This window comes from Heptranchias perlo, chromosome 6 (genome assembly GCF_035084215.1).
Source record: "Heptranchias perlo isolate sHepPer1 chromosome 6, sHepPer1.hap1, whole genome shotgun sequence".
NCBI lineage: Eukaryota > Metazoa > Chordata > Chondrichthyes > Hexanchiformes > Hexanchidae > Heptranchias > Heptranchias perlo.
The window spans coordinates 35994728-36011965 of record NC_090330.1 but is presented as its reverse complement, the minus strand read 5'-3'; the positions used below and the strand labels follow the sequence as shown (position 1 = coordinate 36011965).

The 17238-nt window shown below is 38.6% G+C and overlaps 1 protein-coding gene and 1 pseudogene across 1 annotated transcript in view; one reads left to right on the top strand and one right to left on the bottom strand.

Annotated features, from left to right (window-relative positions):
• The window catches only part of LOC137322900 (radixin), a 79849-nt gene that overhangs the window by 37765 nt on the left and 24846 nt on the right, over positions 1–17238 (bottom strand). The window contains exons 3-6 of the mRNA XM_067986112.1: positions 14308–14391; positions 9304–9399; positions 5440–5714; positions 1131–1214 (exon numbers count right to left, since the gene is read on the bottom strand). Coding sequence (XP_067842213.1) covers positions 1131–1214; positions 5440–5714; positions 9304–9399; positions 14308–14391 — 539 coding nt within the window. The remainder of the gene's footprint in view (positions 1–1130; positions 1215–5439; positions 5715–9303; positions 9400–14307; positions 14392–17238) is intronic.
• On the top strand, positions 8183–9012 carry LOC137322614 (EEF1A lysine methyltransferase 1 pseudogene; annotated as a pseudogene).

Here is a 17238-nt window from a genome sequence, read left to right as displayed (position 1 = left end):
AACCCAATCTGAAATTTTGGAGATTCATTTTGTAGTAATGTACCCATGTTGCAATGTCATAGCGAAAGGCACAAAATTTAATTGTTCTTTTAATCTTTAAAATAATTTAAACTTTCCTTAAGTGGGACAACCAATTGGGGAGCGATTTTTTAATACTTTCAAATTTTTTGGGGCACTGCTACATTTTGCCCTTTGGAACCTGAACCACTGAAGAATCTATTTACATTGTGGTTTGAGATCTGTAATTTCTCAATCTTCAATTTCACATCATGTATTCTTTAGAATTCAAACTTACTGACTATTCTTTTATTGCTATAATATAGTGAAAACATAAAACTTTACAGCCATCTAAGGGAGTGACAAAGGATACACAGAGGCGGAACCTCTGCTGAATTTCTCCTCGCTCTAGCTAGGCATTTAACGAATAATGAGTTAGTACCTAACAGGTGACAACATACAGATTTCAATATTTACATTCAAACCCAAGATGACTTATGCCTTGGTTTCTTGGATGGTTTGCTTTTCTCCCATTCAGGAAGTAGAGTTTCTCCAATTTAGCAACTAACTCCTTTCTGACACATTCTCTGCAGTTCGTGCATCTGTACATTTGTTCACTACCACTTACACGAGTACAATATGCAGTTGCATCATAGGCCGTCTTCTCAACACAATGTGCATATCTCCCTTTGGGAGGGGGGGGGTGCGGGGGAGAAAGAGGTGAAGCACCTGTATTTTGTTCACCATCTTCTCCCATTATTGGCATGAACATTCACTTTTAGTGTTCCCATTACTTTAATGTCAGCAAGTAATAGCAACATTGATCAACAGCATGTGCAATTAGAGTACTCCAAATATACATTTTTGAGGGGGAGGGCTGGGGGATAGAGGTCCTTGTGGGTTAAATCTTCAGAACATACTCAATGAATTGTTTTCTATATTCTAATTAATATAAAAATATACACAAAAGCACTCATGAAAAGCAAAAAAAATATTTTTAATCTCTCCCCCTCCAAAAAAGTATATAAAAACTATATCCAATAAGAAACCCACAACAGAACACACATAATAATTCAGACATCTCAGAAGACGAATGTGAACAAAAAGCACATCTATTGCCTTCAGAATGTTACCTCAGCATTCCTCGGTGTTCTTCATGCCACGTCTGTATTCTGTCTTCCCACTGCTCTTTTGTCAATTTATGCTGCTCCAAGACACTAACAAAGAACACATAGTAGAAAATGAAAGGTTTAAAGAGTTTGATGTTAGTCTAACATTGCTCAACACTAATGCATTAAGCCAACATCCAAGATCTTCAAGCACTTCAGGCAATAAAGCTAGTGTCATTTAAATCCTTGTGTTAAACACTAAAAACAGGGTTAACAGGTATAAGCATGTAGTAATCTCTGCCATTAGATTCAATGTACATTTCAACATATGTATAACCCCTGGAATGCAAAATCTAAAATAAAAATCACAGTAAACACAAATAAACCAATTGTAAATTTTACAGATCCTCCTGTCCTTTACAGAAGAAGCACAACAAGTTTTGTCTCTGGATCAGCAAATACATTTCAGAACACAAACTTTATATTGATCATCAACCCACAGTTATTCCGCAGTCATCAGACTACGAGGTTCAATACTCAGTCAAATATTGAAGAAGTGATCCTGGTCCAATTACTGGAATGGAGCAGAGATTCAGAATTAATCAGACAATTAAATCCTCCACTTTCAAGCAAAGGTCAAATTCAAGTCCCAGAGCTGATCACTTGCAATAGTTTTCAAAAATAATTCTGAACTGGGTTATTAACTGGAGCAGTATATAAACAAGGGAAAAACTGATAAGATCAGTCTCACCCTGCTTCAATCACACTATCTGACAGTCAATGACTGTAGATGTGGACAGTTCACATTGTACCAATTCAAGAAGAATGTACAGTGGCAAGTGTTCTACAAAGCAAAATTGTCTTTTTTTTTTAAATGGGGAAAAAGGGAGAAGAAAATTCAAAGTTTAAAAATAATTAGGAACTATGAACGGAATGAAGGGAGACATCAGCAATTACTGACCATCTTCCATTGCTTAATTTGTTTTGCAATGCAGTCCACTGAAACAAACGGATTATAAATTTGAACCAGACAAATTAGTTCAATACCCAAATTGATTAATTTATATGTATAAAGTGTCAGCTCGGTTCAATGATACCATTCTCACCCAAGTCAGAAGGTTGTGCGCCTAGCCCCATTCCAGGACTTGAGCACATAACCCAGGCTAACACTTCAGTGCAGTACTGAAGGAGTACTGCACTGGTCGGAGGTGCCATTTTTCAGATGAGATGTTAAACTGAGCAACCCTCTGCCTGTTCAGGTGGATGCGAGTGATCTCGGGACACTATTCAAGGAAGAGAGAGTCTTCCAGGAATCCTGGCCAACATTCGTTCCTCGACCGCCGCCACCAAAGCAGATTAACTAGTGATTTATCTCATTTGTTGTTTGCGGGACCTTGCAGTGCCATAGATCCTACGTAACAGTGACTGCATTTCAAAAGTAATTCACTAGTTGTGGAGTGCTTAGAGGCATTCTGAGGGCATGAATGGACAAATTTAAATGCAAGTTTGTTCTTATAAAAAAAAGTATTGCTGCTTTAAACAAAAAAAAGTCAGTGCCATTTAAATCTGTAAAATAATGTAAATATTAACATTTAAAAACATACCAAAACAGCCAAATTTGTAAGTGGCAACATGTTTGTATTGACAGTTCTTCCAAAAAATGGACCACTGAATTCTTCCAACTATTCTACATACCTGCCAGGATAAGCCCATCAAAACCTTAACATACTGCATCTTTATTAAAAAGCTGTAATGGTGGTCTAGAAATTTACACCCACCATCTGTTACTCCAGCTGTTAGATAGCATCAGCCCAACACATGCCTTTTTAAGATTATGGTCTTAACTATACATCAATCCAAGCCTCAATCTCATTTATAAAAACAGATATTTGAACAGGATGAATGCAAGGACACATACTATTACCTAGTAAGTTTTCAAACAACACCTGGCAGTTTCAACACAATAGCCTATTAGGAAGATAATTGGGGTAGTAAACATAGGTCTTTCCACCAGATCAATTAATGAAAACTTCTAATAACATTTCCAAGATGCTAATAAATTAAGGATAAAGGACAGCGAAAAGAAAAAGGGGAAAATCTAAATGATAACTATTGGATGTGTATCATGCCTTAGTTTTTTTCTGCATACAAGGGTCCACCACAACTAGCCTGGCAATGGGCTGGGGCCCTGAGCACACACAGAAAAATGTAAAAGATGCCAACCTTTGTTTTTGACTGTGCTGCCCCCTGCCAAAAAAATAAAGAACCATGGAGGCTATTTGAAGGAGAATTTCATAAAAATAGGTCTTTTGCTAGAAAGTAACAAGAGATCAGTTTTCATTGCATTAAGAGCTATGCAATGTTCAAGTGAAAAAATTGGCATTTATATAATGCATTATCATGTAACCAACATGTTTATAAATATTGCACAAGTGAAATACTTCTGGATGCAGTGACACAAAATGGCAAAGAGATACATGCCCAGTCAATTTTTTGTTGGTAATTGTTGAGAAAAGAATGTTGGCTCTGACACCAAGAGAACTCCCTCCTCTCCTTTCAGTAATGTCACAGGATCAAATTCCAAAAGACTCGTAATAAAGTTCCACACAAAAGACTATTAAACTCAAAGCTGTGGGGATTCAGGGTAAACCTTGGAATGGAAAGGAAAGAGATTCAAGGGTAGGAAAAAAGTATCAAGTGTCAGCCATGGTTCAGTTGATCATACTCTTGCCTCTGAATCAGAAGGTCATAGGTTCAAGCCCCACTCCAGAGACTTGAGTACATAATCAAATCTGACACTTCCATGGACTGTGAGGTGCCACCTTTCGGATGAGACATTAAACCGAAGTCCTGTCTACCCTCTCAGGCAGACGTAAAAGGTCCCATAGCACTATTCTAAGAAGAGCAGTGGAATTCTACCAGTGCCCTGGCCAATGTTTATCTCTTAACCAACATCACTAAAAAATTATCTGGTCATGTATCTCATTGCTGTTTGTGAGACCTTACTGTGTGCAAATTGGCTACCACTTTTCCCTACATTACAACAGTGACTATACTTCACAAGTACTTCATTGTCTGGAAACCGATTTGGGGTGGTCTGACGGCGTGAAAAGCGCTACATAAATGCAAGTTCTTTCCTTTATTTGTTAGGAGCTATGCCAGAGTGGATGGAAGTACAGGGTGGGGTAAGTTAGGGCTCAGTAATGTTTCTAATTTAGATAAATAATCTGGATTCAGAAACTCAATGCAAGGTGGTCCAATTTGTAGTTGATATCAAACTAGGAGGGGCAGTTAAATCAGAAAAGGCAGCTCAGAATTTACAAAATGAGTTGGACAAATATAAGTGGACAGAACAATGGCAGGTGAAATTGAATGCAGACAAGTGTAAAGTGCTACACATAGGAAGGAAAAATAGACCACATGCATACTTCATGAATGGTGTTGAAACAGCTAAAAATGTAGCTGAAAGAGACCTAGGGGTCTTAGAAGACAATAAAGTGGTCAACTTTTGGAAGAGGATTCGATTGAACCTAATTTTACTATGCCATGGCTATTTTAGGGCTCCCGAATGCCATGGGTTTCCTCATTTGCACAGAATCTCCATTTAAAATAAACTCCTGGGATAACGAGAAAAACAATCACCAATTGAGAGAGATTGATTGCTATGATTTGTCAACAAATCCATTATCATCGTATCATGCGACTACCAGGATGGTAGACGGCAAACTGAATGGACCTTGGTCCTTTCTTCATCTAACAATTCCTATGTAACAAACATACTTTCAAAAAGAACACAAGAACATAAGGAATAGGAGCAGTAGGCGGCCATACGGCCCCTCAGGCCTGCTCTGCCATTCAATAAGATCACAACTGATCTTCGACCTCAACTCTACTTTCCGCCCGATCCCCATATCCCTCGATTCCCTTGGAGTACAAAAATCTATATCTTAAAAAAAATTAGGGTTATAAAATGTCTCCAGTACAAAACCAGACTACTTCCAGAATCTACCCATACCACTCCCATCTTAATCTGAAAGATGTCTGAATACAGCCAGTTATCAAGGGGTACCCCTATTGCTCCAATGGGAATGAGACATGGGTGGGGGGCAGGAGAGAAAAAGACAAAGTATCACATTCATTTCTTTGTTGGTATTTATCATGAGACATCCAGTGGCCACATGAAAAAAATTGTGTTTGACCACATGGTGAACATTTGAAGCCACACAAAACTTTTGGTAAGAGATTGATCAGGAGATAGGAAAATATTCAATTTACATGTAGCAGCAGTTGTTTAAAATAAAGCGCAAGCACAGATAAACTTGGTTCTACTTACCGCTGGGGAAGAAGTCGGTCACTGGCTAGATAACCTGATTTATGAACCTCTTTGTTGAAATCCCCATATTTGGCTTGCACAGCATAAGAAGCAAGCAGGACCGCAGTTTCTGGTGGACAGTAGATTTCGTCATTAAGAATACCCTCCTTCACTTGCAAGAAGAAGAGACGTTGCGTTATCTCCTGGATCAGCTCCTCAGACACATCTTCTGGAAAGAACTTTGCCCGAAATTTAAATTGTAGCGGATTCTCTTTTCTCACATCCTGCTGAGTTACCTAGAATATATACAAATTGCAAAAAAAGTTTCTCAGCTACAATTGATAGTCCCAACTGGTCTAACTGACACTTAAGAGGGCAACCTTGTACAACAGGTGTTTATGGGACACTGTTCACACAGTTAGAGAAACCCTATTTGGATAATTGATTGTACATTGATTCCAATGTTTCATATTTATCCATATTCATTCAGCACTGAAATGGATAAATAATGTGAAACAGTAAATGCTGGGAGGTCAAGCCTGATGTGGACAAACAGTGTTGAGATGAACAGTATCTAACTGCAATATTTTATGTTAAGATGCAAAGCAATACCATGTACTTCACTACAGCATACAAAATGGTATGGTCAAGAGAACATTTTTTTTAAAAATTATTAAACTGAGAACACGAATAATGTTCTGTTCAACATTTCAAGTAGGTAAAGTGTATTTGGGTCCTCCACAGACCAAAGCTATGTAAATAATCTGGGAGGGAGGTAAAAAGATTTCTTAAAGATATCTCAGGCTATTGGGGGGGGTATAAAAGAGTCTCCAGGCCATTACAAAATATTAGGGAGAGGAAAGCAAATAATGGCCAGGGTTCCTACTCTTGAATGCTATCAAACAATGACAGGGGCTTGGCTGGAATGCCAAATGAACAGCCTGCCAATACTCACCGTCCGGGCTTGCAAGTGAACAGAGACCAGTGTCTGCAATAAAGACTAAGAGCGAGAGCGAAAAAAAAGCTAACCTAATATTTTTTCAGCTCCATAAAGTAACCACGTGGCTCAGAGCAGAAGTAGTACACACCCTGGCTGCAACTATATTTGTGTACTTTTACATATATCTATCAATTAGTACAGAAAATAGCATAACTATTCAATTAAAATTGGAGGTGTGTATTTTTTAAATCAGATATGGAAATTTTTTCTTGAAGTTACAACCCATGGGAACTAGGTGGATTAGTAGTTTCAATATTCATCTTTCACATCTGGTACCTGGTTTCAAATCCAGCCCAAAGTGATACAGCCAGCAGACTGAGGACTTCCATTGTAAGAGTCTTATGTGAAATGAATTTGGACAGTCTCATTCAAGGGACAGTCTCAATCAAGTTCGTAGCAGGCAGTGACCTACAGCGTAACCTGTCCTTAATTTAGCAATCTCACTCAGATCACAGGGTGGTTGGTATGGGAATTGCAAAAAAATGTCACACGTGCAGTAGGGGGTACTCCTCTGAAGTTGGCATGGAGGTATAATGTGTTAGAATACAGGGAGATTTACTTTGGCTGTGCTACATCGGAGCTGGAAGTGCTAGATGCTGACAATGGAATGCCTAAAATGGGAAGCGTTCCATTCTACCACACTTCCATCCCTCACCTTGATGAGCAGAAGATTTTTTTTAAAATAACAGTTTATAGCCTAGTCACAGCAACTTGCATTATTTACTAAAGATTGTTTCTCCATTCTCTTCTTCCGCACACCACCACCCCCGAATGAAAAATACAATTTTTTGTCAGTTTTTGTGTTGTGCATCAGTATTTCATAACATAATAAATAGGAGCAGGAGTAGGCCATACAGCCCCTCAAGCCAGCTCTGCCATTCAATAAGATCATGGCTGATCATCTATCTCAATTCCACTTTCCCACCCTATCCCCATATGCCTTGATTCCCTTAGTGTCCAAAAATTCTGTTTCAAATCCTGTCAAAGACATCCAGCATTCCATAACCACAATAGTATAAAAATATTACCCCAGCCTACAGCATATTAAAGTTTGCTCTGGCACAGCCACTTCCTGTTCACATACAAAAGTCACCAGCAATGCTAGTCCGCAAGTAGAGAAGTCATGCATTTCACTTTGGCTGAAATGGGACCATTCATCTGATATACAATGTTCTCATTTAGTGTTGGAAGAACTGGCAAAACTTCCCACAACAACCTCATGCAGTTTTATATAGGTCAAAGCTTGAATCCAAATTTGATGCCCTCTGGACAAGAGTTCAGTACTTCAAGCTCTGTAGCTTTTAAGCCTGCCATTTCACACATCTTTTAAAAGCAAATCCCCTGCCATAAACTTTACTAGATATGTTTAAACACAAAAAATGACAATGATTGAACAAAACTATGCTGAGCCTAAATGCATTGCAAACATTTTCTGGCATTTTGAATAAAGTAGAAAATTGTCAGAACAGCAGCATGTCCACTAAGCACAAACTCACTGAAGAATTTCTGTACCAAAAATTGGTAGCACTACAGCTTCAATTAATTAAAAAATTGACAATATTTTTTTTTAAATGGACAATGTTTTTAAAGAAATGTTTGAAAAATACCTACCATACATGCAACTAGAACCAAATATAGGACAAAGCCTTCTTCAGGCATGATTCAGATTGCAAACATTATTGGATAATTTAAACATACAATTTCATAACTTAGAAAACCCATGTATAACCCCAGCCAAAATAAAAAATTACTTTTGGTGTCTAAATGGAAGGTGGAAGCATATGTAAAGGAGGGGCTCTGGGTTTGTCTGTTAATGTTTGGGGTTCAATTAGAAGGCAAGTAACCCACCAAGAGCTTTATCTGGATCAGAAGAAGGAGGAATATCCAGAGTTCAATAATTATTCTGTTGGGTCCATGGAAGAAAGCTGGCAGTTTTGGTGCAGTGATGAAACTGCTCTAGGGCTAGCCTGGGAGGCCACTGGAATTGCAGGAAGTGTTACACTGAGACTAGAGCACAAACAGGCCATTTGACCCAACTGGTCTGAACCGGCGTTTATGCTCCACACGAGCCCCCTCCCTCCCTATTTCATCTACCCCTATCAGGATACCCTTCTATTCCTTTCTCCCTCATGTGCTGATCTAGCTTCCCCTCAAATGCACCTATGCTATTTGCCTCAAGTGGTGGAAGAACAGCTTGCACAGTGCCTGAAGTGTACATCAGAAACTGGTACAGCTCTGGACTGAAGAGTTCTTGACTGTTCGGTTGGATTACAACAGGCAGTTTTCTGTTTATGGAGAAAAGTTTGTTTTCTGTAACAACCCTCTGAATTTACATGATGATTTCCAGCCTCACAGCTGTGATATAGTTAGCGTTAATCCACCCTACTTCTCAGAAGAGTGTCTCAGCACAAATAGTCAAATATCTAACAAAAGGAAATATTCTTTGTACTGGTGCAGTCATGGATGACCTAGCAGTGAATTTACTATTAAAATGTGTCAATTTTTTCCAAACCACTAAGAATTTAGCAAATGAATTTTGCTGTTACACAAACTACGGATCCAGATTAGATTTTGACTCGATGTTTGAAATTTAAAAATAATGGCGATATCACACATCAAGTGGAAATACCCTAATTATAAAAGCATGTAACTGAAAGTATGCTCTAAATATTGGTACAACAGAGTCCTTCTTGTGACTTGTGATTACTGATTAGCAGTATCTATTAAATGTCTGACATGATTTTTTTTCTTTTAAAATAACTAACAATCCATGTTAAATAAATGTATGTGCTGCAGTTAGTGATATTTTCAAAATATTTCTTGGTGGAATTTTTTTTCCAGTCCTTATGAAATAAAATGATTCACAGGGGAATATAAAAAAATACCTTTTTGTTTAATTTCAGCCATGTGGTGTATCCTTTGCTGTCTACATACTGTAGGCCAAAGAACCACACTTCTCGTAGGCCTACGGTCTTTACAACCTGAAATAGGAACATTCATCAGTACCATTCCACAAACATTTAACGTTTCAAAATTATGTTAAGCTTATGATCCCAAGTCAACATGAATTCAAGTTATCTGAAAGTTAGCTTAATATCTAGTAATTTCTATTGTAATCATAAAACAGAACATTTAGTCAGTGTAAGCCAAAATATTTCAGCATAAAGCAAACCTCACCTATTCATGCTGGAAAATACCATTACAGCAATATACTACACATTTTACTTTCAAATATGGGACCAGAGAAGTGTGCAATGTGAGTTTCAACAAATGGTTGAGGGAGCATAACAACTGGGGTAGACCATTCAACCCTTCAAGCCTATTCCACCATGCAATTAGATCACGGCTGATCTGTGCCTCAACTCCATTTACCCACCTTTGGTCCATATCCCTTGATACAATACTTAGCTAACAATCTATTATCAGTCTTGAAAATTTAAATTGCCCCAGCATCCAGCCTTTTGAGGTGGGGAGGGGGAAGGGAAAAAGAGTATGAAAACAGATATAAAGTACTCAATTAACAAATCTTGCCTGCATCTGTTTTTAATGGGCCCACATTCCTCTTTAGCAGTCTCTCTCTCTCTCTCTCTCAATATATTTATAAAATATTTTGCTGTTAACTTGGATATCCCTTGCAAGATTTTTCATATTCCTTTTACACCTATTACTTTATTTGAATCCCTTAGTTGCTTTTTATAGCTCTCCCAGTCTGTTGACTTCCACTTTTCTTGCATTTGTGTAAGCCTCTTCTTTCAGCGAGGGAAAAAAGTTGTCAAACAATCCAATTGTTGGTTGAATATCAGTAATGTGAATACACATAGCAAGTCTCACTTAAAAAAAAAACTTTAAATCGCATCCCCTTTTCACCTGGTCCCTGTACTCTAAGTATCTTACAACACCAAGTTATAGTCCAACGATTTTATTTTTAATCCCACAAGCTTTCGGGGGCTTTCCCCTTCCACACCGCCTGAGGAAGGAGAAAGCCCCCGAAAGCTTGTGGGATTAAAAATAAAATCGTTGGACTATAACTTGGTGTTGTAAAATTGTTTACAATTGTTAACCCCAGTCCATCACCGGCATCTCCACATCTAAGTATCTTAGCAAAGAATTAGCAAACCATTACTAAATTTGTTCTAAAAGACTAATGTAGTATCTGATGTGAAATGTTGTCTAAGGGGCAAATAACAAACTCATTATAATTAACTGACTGGGATGCTCAAAATCCCTTACCATAAATATTACAATTCATGAAATTAAAATTTACATTTGAATGTAAATTAAGTACCCTGTTACAAATTCAGTTCCCAATTAGTTTAGTATATATAGTGGAAAAAGAATCTTACAGAAATCGATACCAATGCACTTGTTAATTAGCTTAGAGCAACACCTTGGTCATTAATCCTTCAATGCAAATGGCAGACATGACAGTGAACTGGCTGTCAGCTCAAAAAGACAGAATAAAACTACTGAAAACATCTTCAGGGCAATTTTGAGGCATTAATCTGATCTGAGTTGTCATGGATCACTATCATTTGAACTCCTTAAATAGAATGCCATAAAAATCACTCCCAAGCATCCAATATATATTTAACTATTAATGCATTGGACTAAAGTGAAAAATTTAATTCAATTGCATTAACAATGATATAAGTCAACTAGAATGTTTAATTATTCTGCCTCAAGTGAAAAAAAGATGCCAGGTAGCTCAACAAGGTTCCAAAACACATTAATGGAGTAATCCTAAGTCAGTAGCTCACAGTTTGCTAAAGGAGCATGAAAATTAGGAATTTTGAGCATCAACAGAAGTTAGATTTTAAAATTATCCTCACAGAATAGACAGGCATATTTTCTACATTTAGTTAATACTTTATGCATGCACCCAAAATATCTTCTGTATGGTTTCCATTTATAAGCATGGGCTGGCTTCAAAAGGCATAATGAGAAAATTATTAAGCATTTAAGCAGTTTTAAAAATAAAAATCACTGAGGTGGGTATCACTGGCAAGGCTAGCATTTGTTGCCCATTTCTAGTTGCCCCGAGAAGGTGGTGGCAGGCCGCCTGCTTGAACTGCTGCAGTGTAGCAGTCTGATACAACCGAGTGGCTTGCTAGGCCACATCAGAGGGCAGTTGAGAGTCAACCATGTTGGGTGTAGGACTGGAGTCATACATAGGCCAGACCGGGTTTCCTTCCCTAAAGGACATCAGTGAACCAATTGGGTTTTTAACAATATTCCGACAGCTTCATAGTCCTTTATGCTGATACCAGCCATTTATTTCCAGATTTAAAGGTAAGCAGTATTCGGCAAACACTTTTTTTTCAAAAAGTAACCAACTGGAGATAAAGGAAATGTGTAGGTGTAATATATAAGGATTTTGAAAGACATCCGATAAGGTGCCTCAAGAGGCTTGTTAGAAAAATTCAGATGTATGATACAAGAATAAATGAGGCAGCCTGGATAAACAGGAAACAAAATTAGGGTAAATGGGCATTGCTAGGATTGGAAGTGGAATAGTGCAGGGGTCAGTGCTGGGTGCACTTTTGTTCTTGGTATACATACATAGTTTGCACTTGTGTGTAGGGAGCTCAAATTTGAAACATCCCGACACAAAAATAGGTTTGACAAAAACTGTAAAAAAAAATTCAGCATGTAGACAGGTGACAGATGCCATGCAACTAAGTGTGAGATAATACATTTTGGGAGGAAAAATGAGTGGGAGTATACACTAAATAGAAAGACACTGATACTGCTTAGATAAGAGTCTAAACGGGGTAGAGGGATTTAGGGTTACAGATACACAAATCACTAAAAGTAGCGATGCAGGTTAATAAGGCCATAAAAAAGTAATTTCTAGAACGACAGAATTGAAAAGCAGAGAAGTTATGTCATTCTTGTACAGAACCTTGGTTAGACCACACTGAGTACTGTGCAGAGTTTTGGTCTCCATAGTGCAGAAAAGATTCATAAAGGATCATACCAGAACCGAGAGGATACACTTATCAAGAAAGGCTGAACAGGCTGGGGCACTTTTCTCTAGGAAAGAGAAGGTCGAGAGGTGACCTGATAGAGGTATTTGAGATTATGAAACAGTTTAATAGGGTAGACAGAGATAATGTTTCCACTTGTGGAGAGTCCAAAACTAGAGGTCATAAATATAAAGATAGTCACCAATAAATCAAATAGGGAATTCAGGAGACACTTCTTTTATCCAAAGAGTGGTAAGAAGGTGGAACGCTACAAGGAGTAGTTGAGGCAAATAGCATAGATGCATTTGAGAAACTAGATAAACACACAAGGGCACTTGGGAGAAAGGATATGCTGATAGAGTTAGATGATTAGGTGGGAGGAGGCGCGCGTGAAGCATAAACACTGGCATGAACCGGTTAGGCCGAATGGCCTGTTTCAGTACTGCAGACTTTATGTAACTATGAAAGGTGTGGATGAACACAGACACCTAGGAGGTTCAAATACATAAATGTTTGAAAGTGTAAATGCAGGTACAGTGATAAAAAGGTCAACTGAATTTTGGGTTTAATATTTTAGATGCATAGCTTACAGAGTAAAGTAGTAATGAAGAATGTATACAAAATATTGTTCCAGCTACAGTTAGAATACTGTCATGCACTTTTCTGCAAGCCATTATAGAAAGGACATTAAAGCCAGAGTGAGGGAGTGCGACCAGCCGCAAGACCAAGTAGCTGTTGTTGTTAACCCATCCACTGGCATTCAACAGTTGGCCATTCTATCCTGCCACCGTCTCCACTTGGTTCCATTCCTACTCAGACCAATTTTTATCAATTGCTTCACCTCCCAGCCCCACTCAAATCACCTTGGGCAAACATTCTATCCTTGGCCCTCTCCTTTACACGTTGCTCCTCGCAACATTTTCTGTAGACATGGAAAACATGCCACATATATGCTGATGAAACCCAGCTCTACTTCTGCTGCGACTCTCAACTCTACAACCAATACGATGCTGTTAGGATTGTCTGATATCAAGTTAAGGATGTGCCAGAACTTTCTCCAAATCCACATGATCGAAGCCACTTTGTTCAACCCCTGCACTTTTGCCTCGGACTCTTCCCAACTTCCTAGTTGTTCGGACTGAACCCAATAGTGCACAACCTCAGTGTTCTATTCTACCCCGAGCTGAGTTTCAGACCTCATATCCCAGTCATCATCAAGACCACTTCACTGCCACCTCTGCAAAACTGCCTGCCTCTTTCTGAATCCCTTCTCTGTACTTTTAATACCTCCCAGGTTCAACGTCTCAAATGCCCTTATCAGCAACCTTATGAATTCCACCCTGCAAAAACTAAATTGCCTAATTGGCTAATCCTGTCCCACAGAGCCCCGTTTTCCCATCATCCCTGTCTATGCTGTCCTGTCAACATATTGAATTCAAAATCCTTATCCATATTTGCAAATCTCTCCATGGTCTCACATTCTACACCTGCAACCTCCTCCGCCTTTACGTGCCAGCCTGTGACCTGCTGGTCTCTTGTGCATCAGCCCTCCATCATTCATGGACAAGCCTTCAGCTGCCTTGGCTCTACTCTCAATCGCCCTTGCTAAACCATTCCACCTTGCTAACTCCCTCCACTCACCTTCAAAATGTCTGACCATGCTTTTGGCTATCTCCCCCATTTCTTTCATTGCTGCTCAGCATTCATTTGTTTTGTGGAATACCTTAGGATGTTTACTATGTTAAGGTGCTATATAAATGCAGATGGCTATTGTGACTTCAACTGAAGAGCTTTAATACTCTAAAGCAGTGTAATAGGAATTCACTTGAACTTTCAGCCACATAGCAAAATTAAGATAAGCTTCACTTCTAAATAAAATTAGAAATTTTGACCCTATGAAGTGAACAAGATGATTAAACTTACCTGATCAAAGAGCTGCTTGCCAGTTGTATTTGGCTGGATGGCAAACTCTAGCTCTGCATCCATGGTAGTAACCCGTACATTGATCTGTCAAGAGGCAGAAAATTAAATCTATTAACTTAGTTATCTACAAGCAAGCCATAAAATCAATTTTGTAATTATTTGAGGGAGTAGAAAAAGAAAAAAAATACAAACTAATCTTGTAGACTAAGTCACCATTTTAACACTCTCCTACTTTGAATAACCAGAAACTATCATTTCTATACAAATCCCTTAAAGTGCTATAATTATTACTATACTCCCAGAAGAAGTTTAAAAATATTTTTGAAACATAACTGAAGCATCAGGGGATTACCTTCATCCATGAAAAATAATTAGTAGCACATGATGTGCCAATTACTGGTTAGGTTCAGAAAAGACAAAAACAAGTTTGCACACTTTCTGGCTGTAAGAGTGAAAATAAGCATGGTTATAAATTTTGAATCCGCATCAAGGGTTTCACCCTTTAGATGCACAGTTAATCACCAGTTTATTCTTCATTGAAATATTTTAGCACCCTATTTCTCCAAAAAATAGTATGCCACTTTAGTTGCATAACATTTCACTGTCCTGTATATTTCAGTGATAGACTATTAGTTCGACATATTGCATTCAGTATAGTGAATTTTGAAAATCAATGACAGTTCAAGAGCATTGTACAGGAATATCATGTTCCTTTCAAATAATAGGGTACCATTCACTATCTGACTATCCCATTATCGTTAGTAGAACACCTGCTGCATCGCCGCACAAAAAGTGCCTGGGGCAGCACACCAATTTTCTAACCCATTCCTGCATGTACTCCCATTGACAAACAATGCAGGCAACCAGTAAACAGGCATCTTACCCTGAATATGATAACAGGGACACCTTTGTGTCATCTTCAATTTAAGCAGTATCCATGGAACTCCTCCAATGGCTCTGCAACTTAATCCCTGAGTAGCAGAGTCATTTAAACTAGAAATATTCTAGATTTGATCCCCACTCTGCATGAAGGGTGACTGATCTTATCTGAAGGAAGACAGCATGGGTTCCACATCTAGCCCTACCACCTCTAGGGGGAAGGAGCTGAAAAGCAAAAGTAATCAAGGTTCCCATTCCTGATTACTATGCAGTGATCCCTCTTGGAAGGGCATATGAATGCTGGGCAACACAGGATTGAGTTTAGCTGGGATAGCCCCTGCAGTCAAGTAGTCAGTCAACACACCTTCAAAGCTCACATGAATAAAGTGTCTCTGGTCAAGATACTGAAGAGCAGCCAACAACAATAGAGCTATATTCCAGCAATTAGCCATGCCTTCACGAGAAGAGGAAAGGGGAGAAATACTGCTACTAAGCCCAACTGTTTTGAATACATATTTTAATTATATTAGTGGATCATGGTAAATCAAGTGGTGCCCTGGTTTTATAAGCACAAGAGTATTTCATCATGTAAGGCAGTGTTATTATTCTGCTGTTATGGTCACCAAAATCTGTTAAGTAAACACAGTGTCAGGTCAGATTTTAGTTGCTTTTTGGAGAGAGAAATGTGACAATTGAAAAATGCATGTAAGTTTCAAGCTCCATTTCAACAGAATCTACCACTTCTGGTTTTCTATCTTGCTTAAGATCATCACAGATGCAAAACAAAGTGCTAGCAGATTCTTCCAATCTTCAGCCTAACAATACTTTGTTTCTTCCTTTTCACCATCTTTATCAATTATTAGATTCCAACTCTTCATCTAGCTTTCATTCTTTTGCATTTTTAATCCACAATGATGTCAGCTTCATGCGCTCCAGCACTGGTGAATGGCTGCCTTCAGAGGAAGAATAACAGTCTTCGATGTTTCACATATCCGTTGCTAAAGTTCAGGAGGCCGATATGAAAGTATTTTCAGTGATATCCTCTGCTCAAATATGATTTTTTTTTTTTAAACTCTAGGTTTAATTACACAAACGTAATTGCTATGAATGTGGGCTCTTTCATACTTAAAATCCAACTTTTAATTCCTCTGAGCCAAAAACCAGGGCTTTTCCAGTGACTAAGTACTACTTCACAAACAGCCAGTATTTGGCTTTAACCACTTTTAGGCTTTAACCACTTTTAACCTTTTTGAATCACAAATTTAGAATCATAGAATGGTTATGGCATAGGAAGGCAGTCACTCAGCCCATCGAGCCTGCAAAAGCAATCCAGCTAGTCCCACTCCCCCGCTCTTTCCCTGTAGCCCTGCAAATTTTTCTCCTTCGGGTACCTATCTAATTCCTTTTTGAAAGCCACAATTGACCCTGCTTCCACCATCCTCTCAGGCAATGCATTCCAGATCCTAACTACTCACTGCATAAAGATTAGTCATGACGCCTTTGGTTCTTTTGCCAATCACCTTAAACCTATATCCTCTGGTTCGCGACTCTTCTGCCAATGGGAACAGTTTTTCTTTATTTACTTTGTCTAGACCCTTCATGATTTTGAACACCTCTATCAAGTCTCCACTCAACATTCTCTGCTCGAGAACAATCCCAGCTTCTCCAGTCTAGCCACATAACAGATCCCTCATCCCTGGAACCATTCTGGTAAATCTTTACTGTACCCTCGCTAAGGCCTTCACATCCTTCCTAAAATGCGGTGCCCAGAATGAAACACAATACACCAATTGTGGCCGAACCAGTGTTTTATAAGGGTTCAACATAACATCCTTGCTTTTGTACTCTCTGCCTCTATTTATAAAGCCCAGGATCCCGTATTCTTTCTTAACCTGTCCTGCCACCTTCAATGACCTGTGTACATATACCCCAGGTCTCTCTTCCTGCACCCCCTTTAGAGTTGTACCCTTTACTTTATACTGTCTCTCCTAGTTCGTCCTACCAAAATGTATCACTTCTCAGCATTAAATTTCATCTGCCATGTGCCTGCCC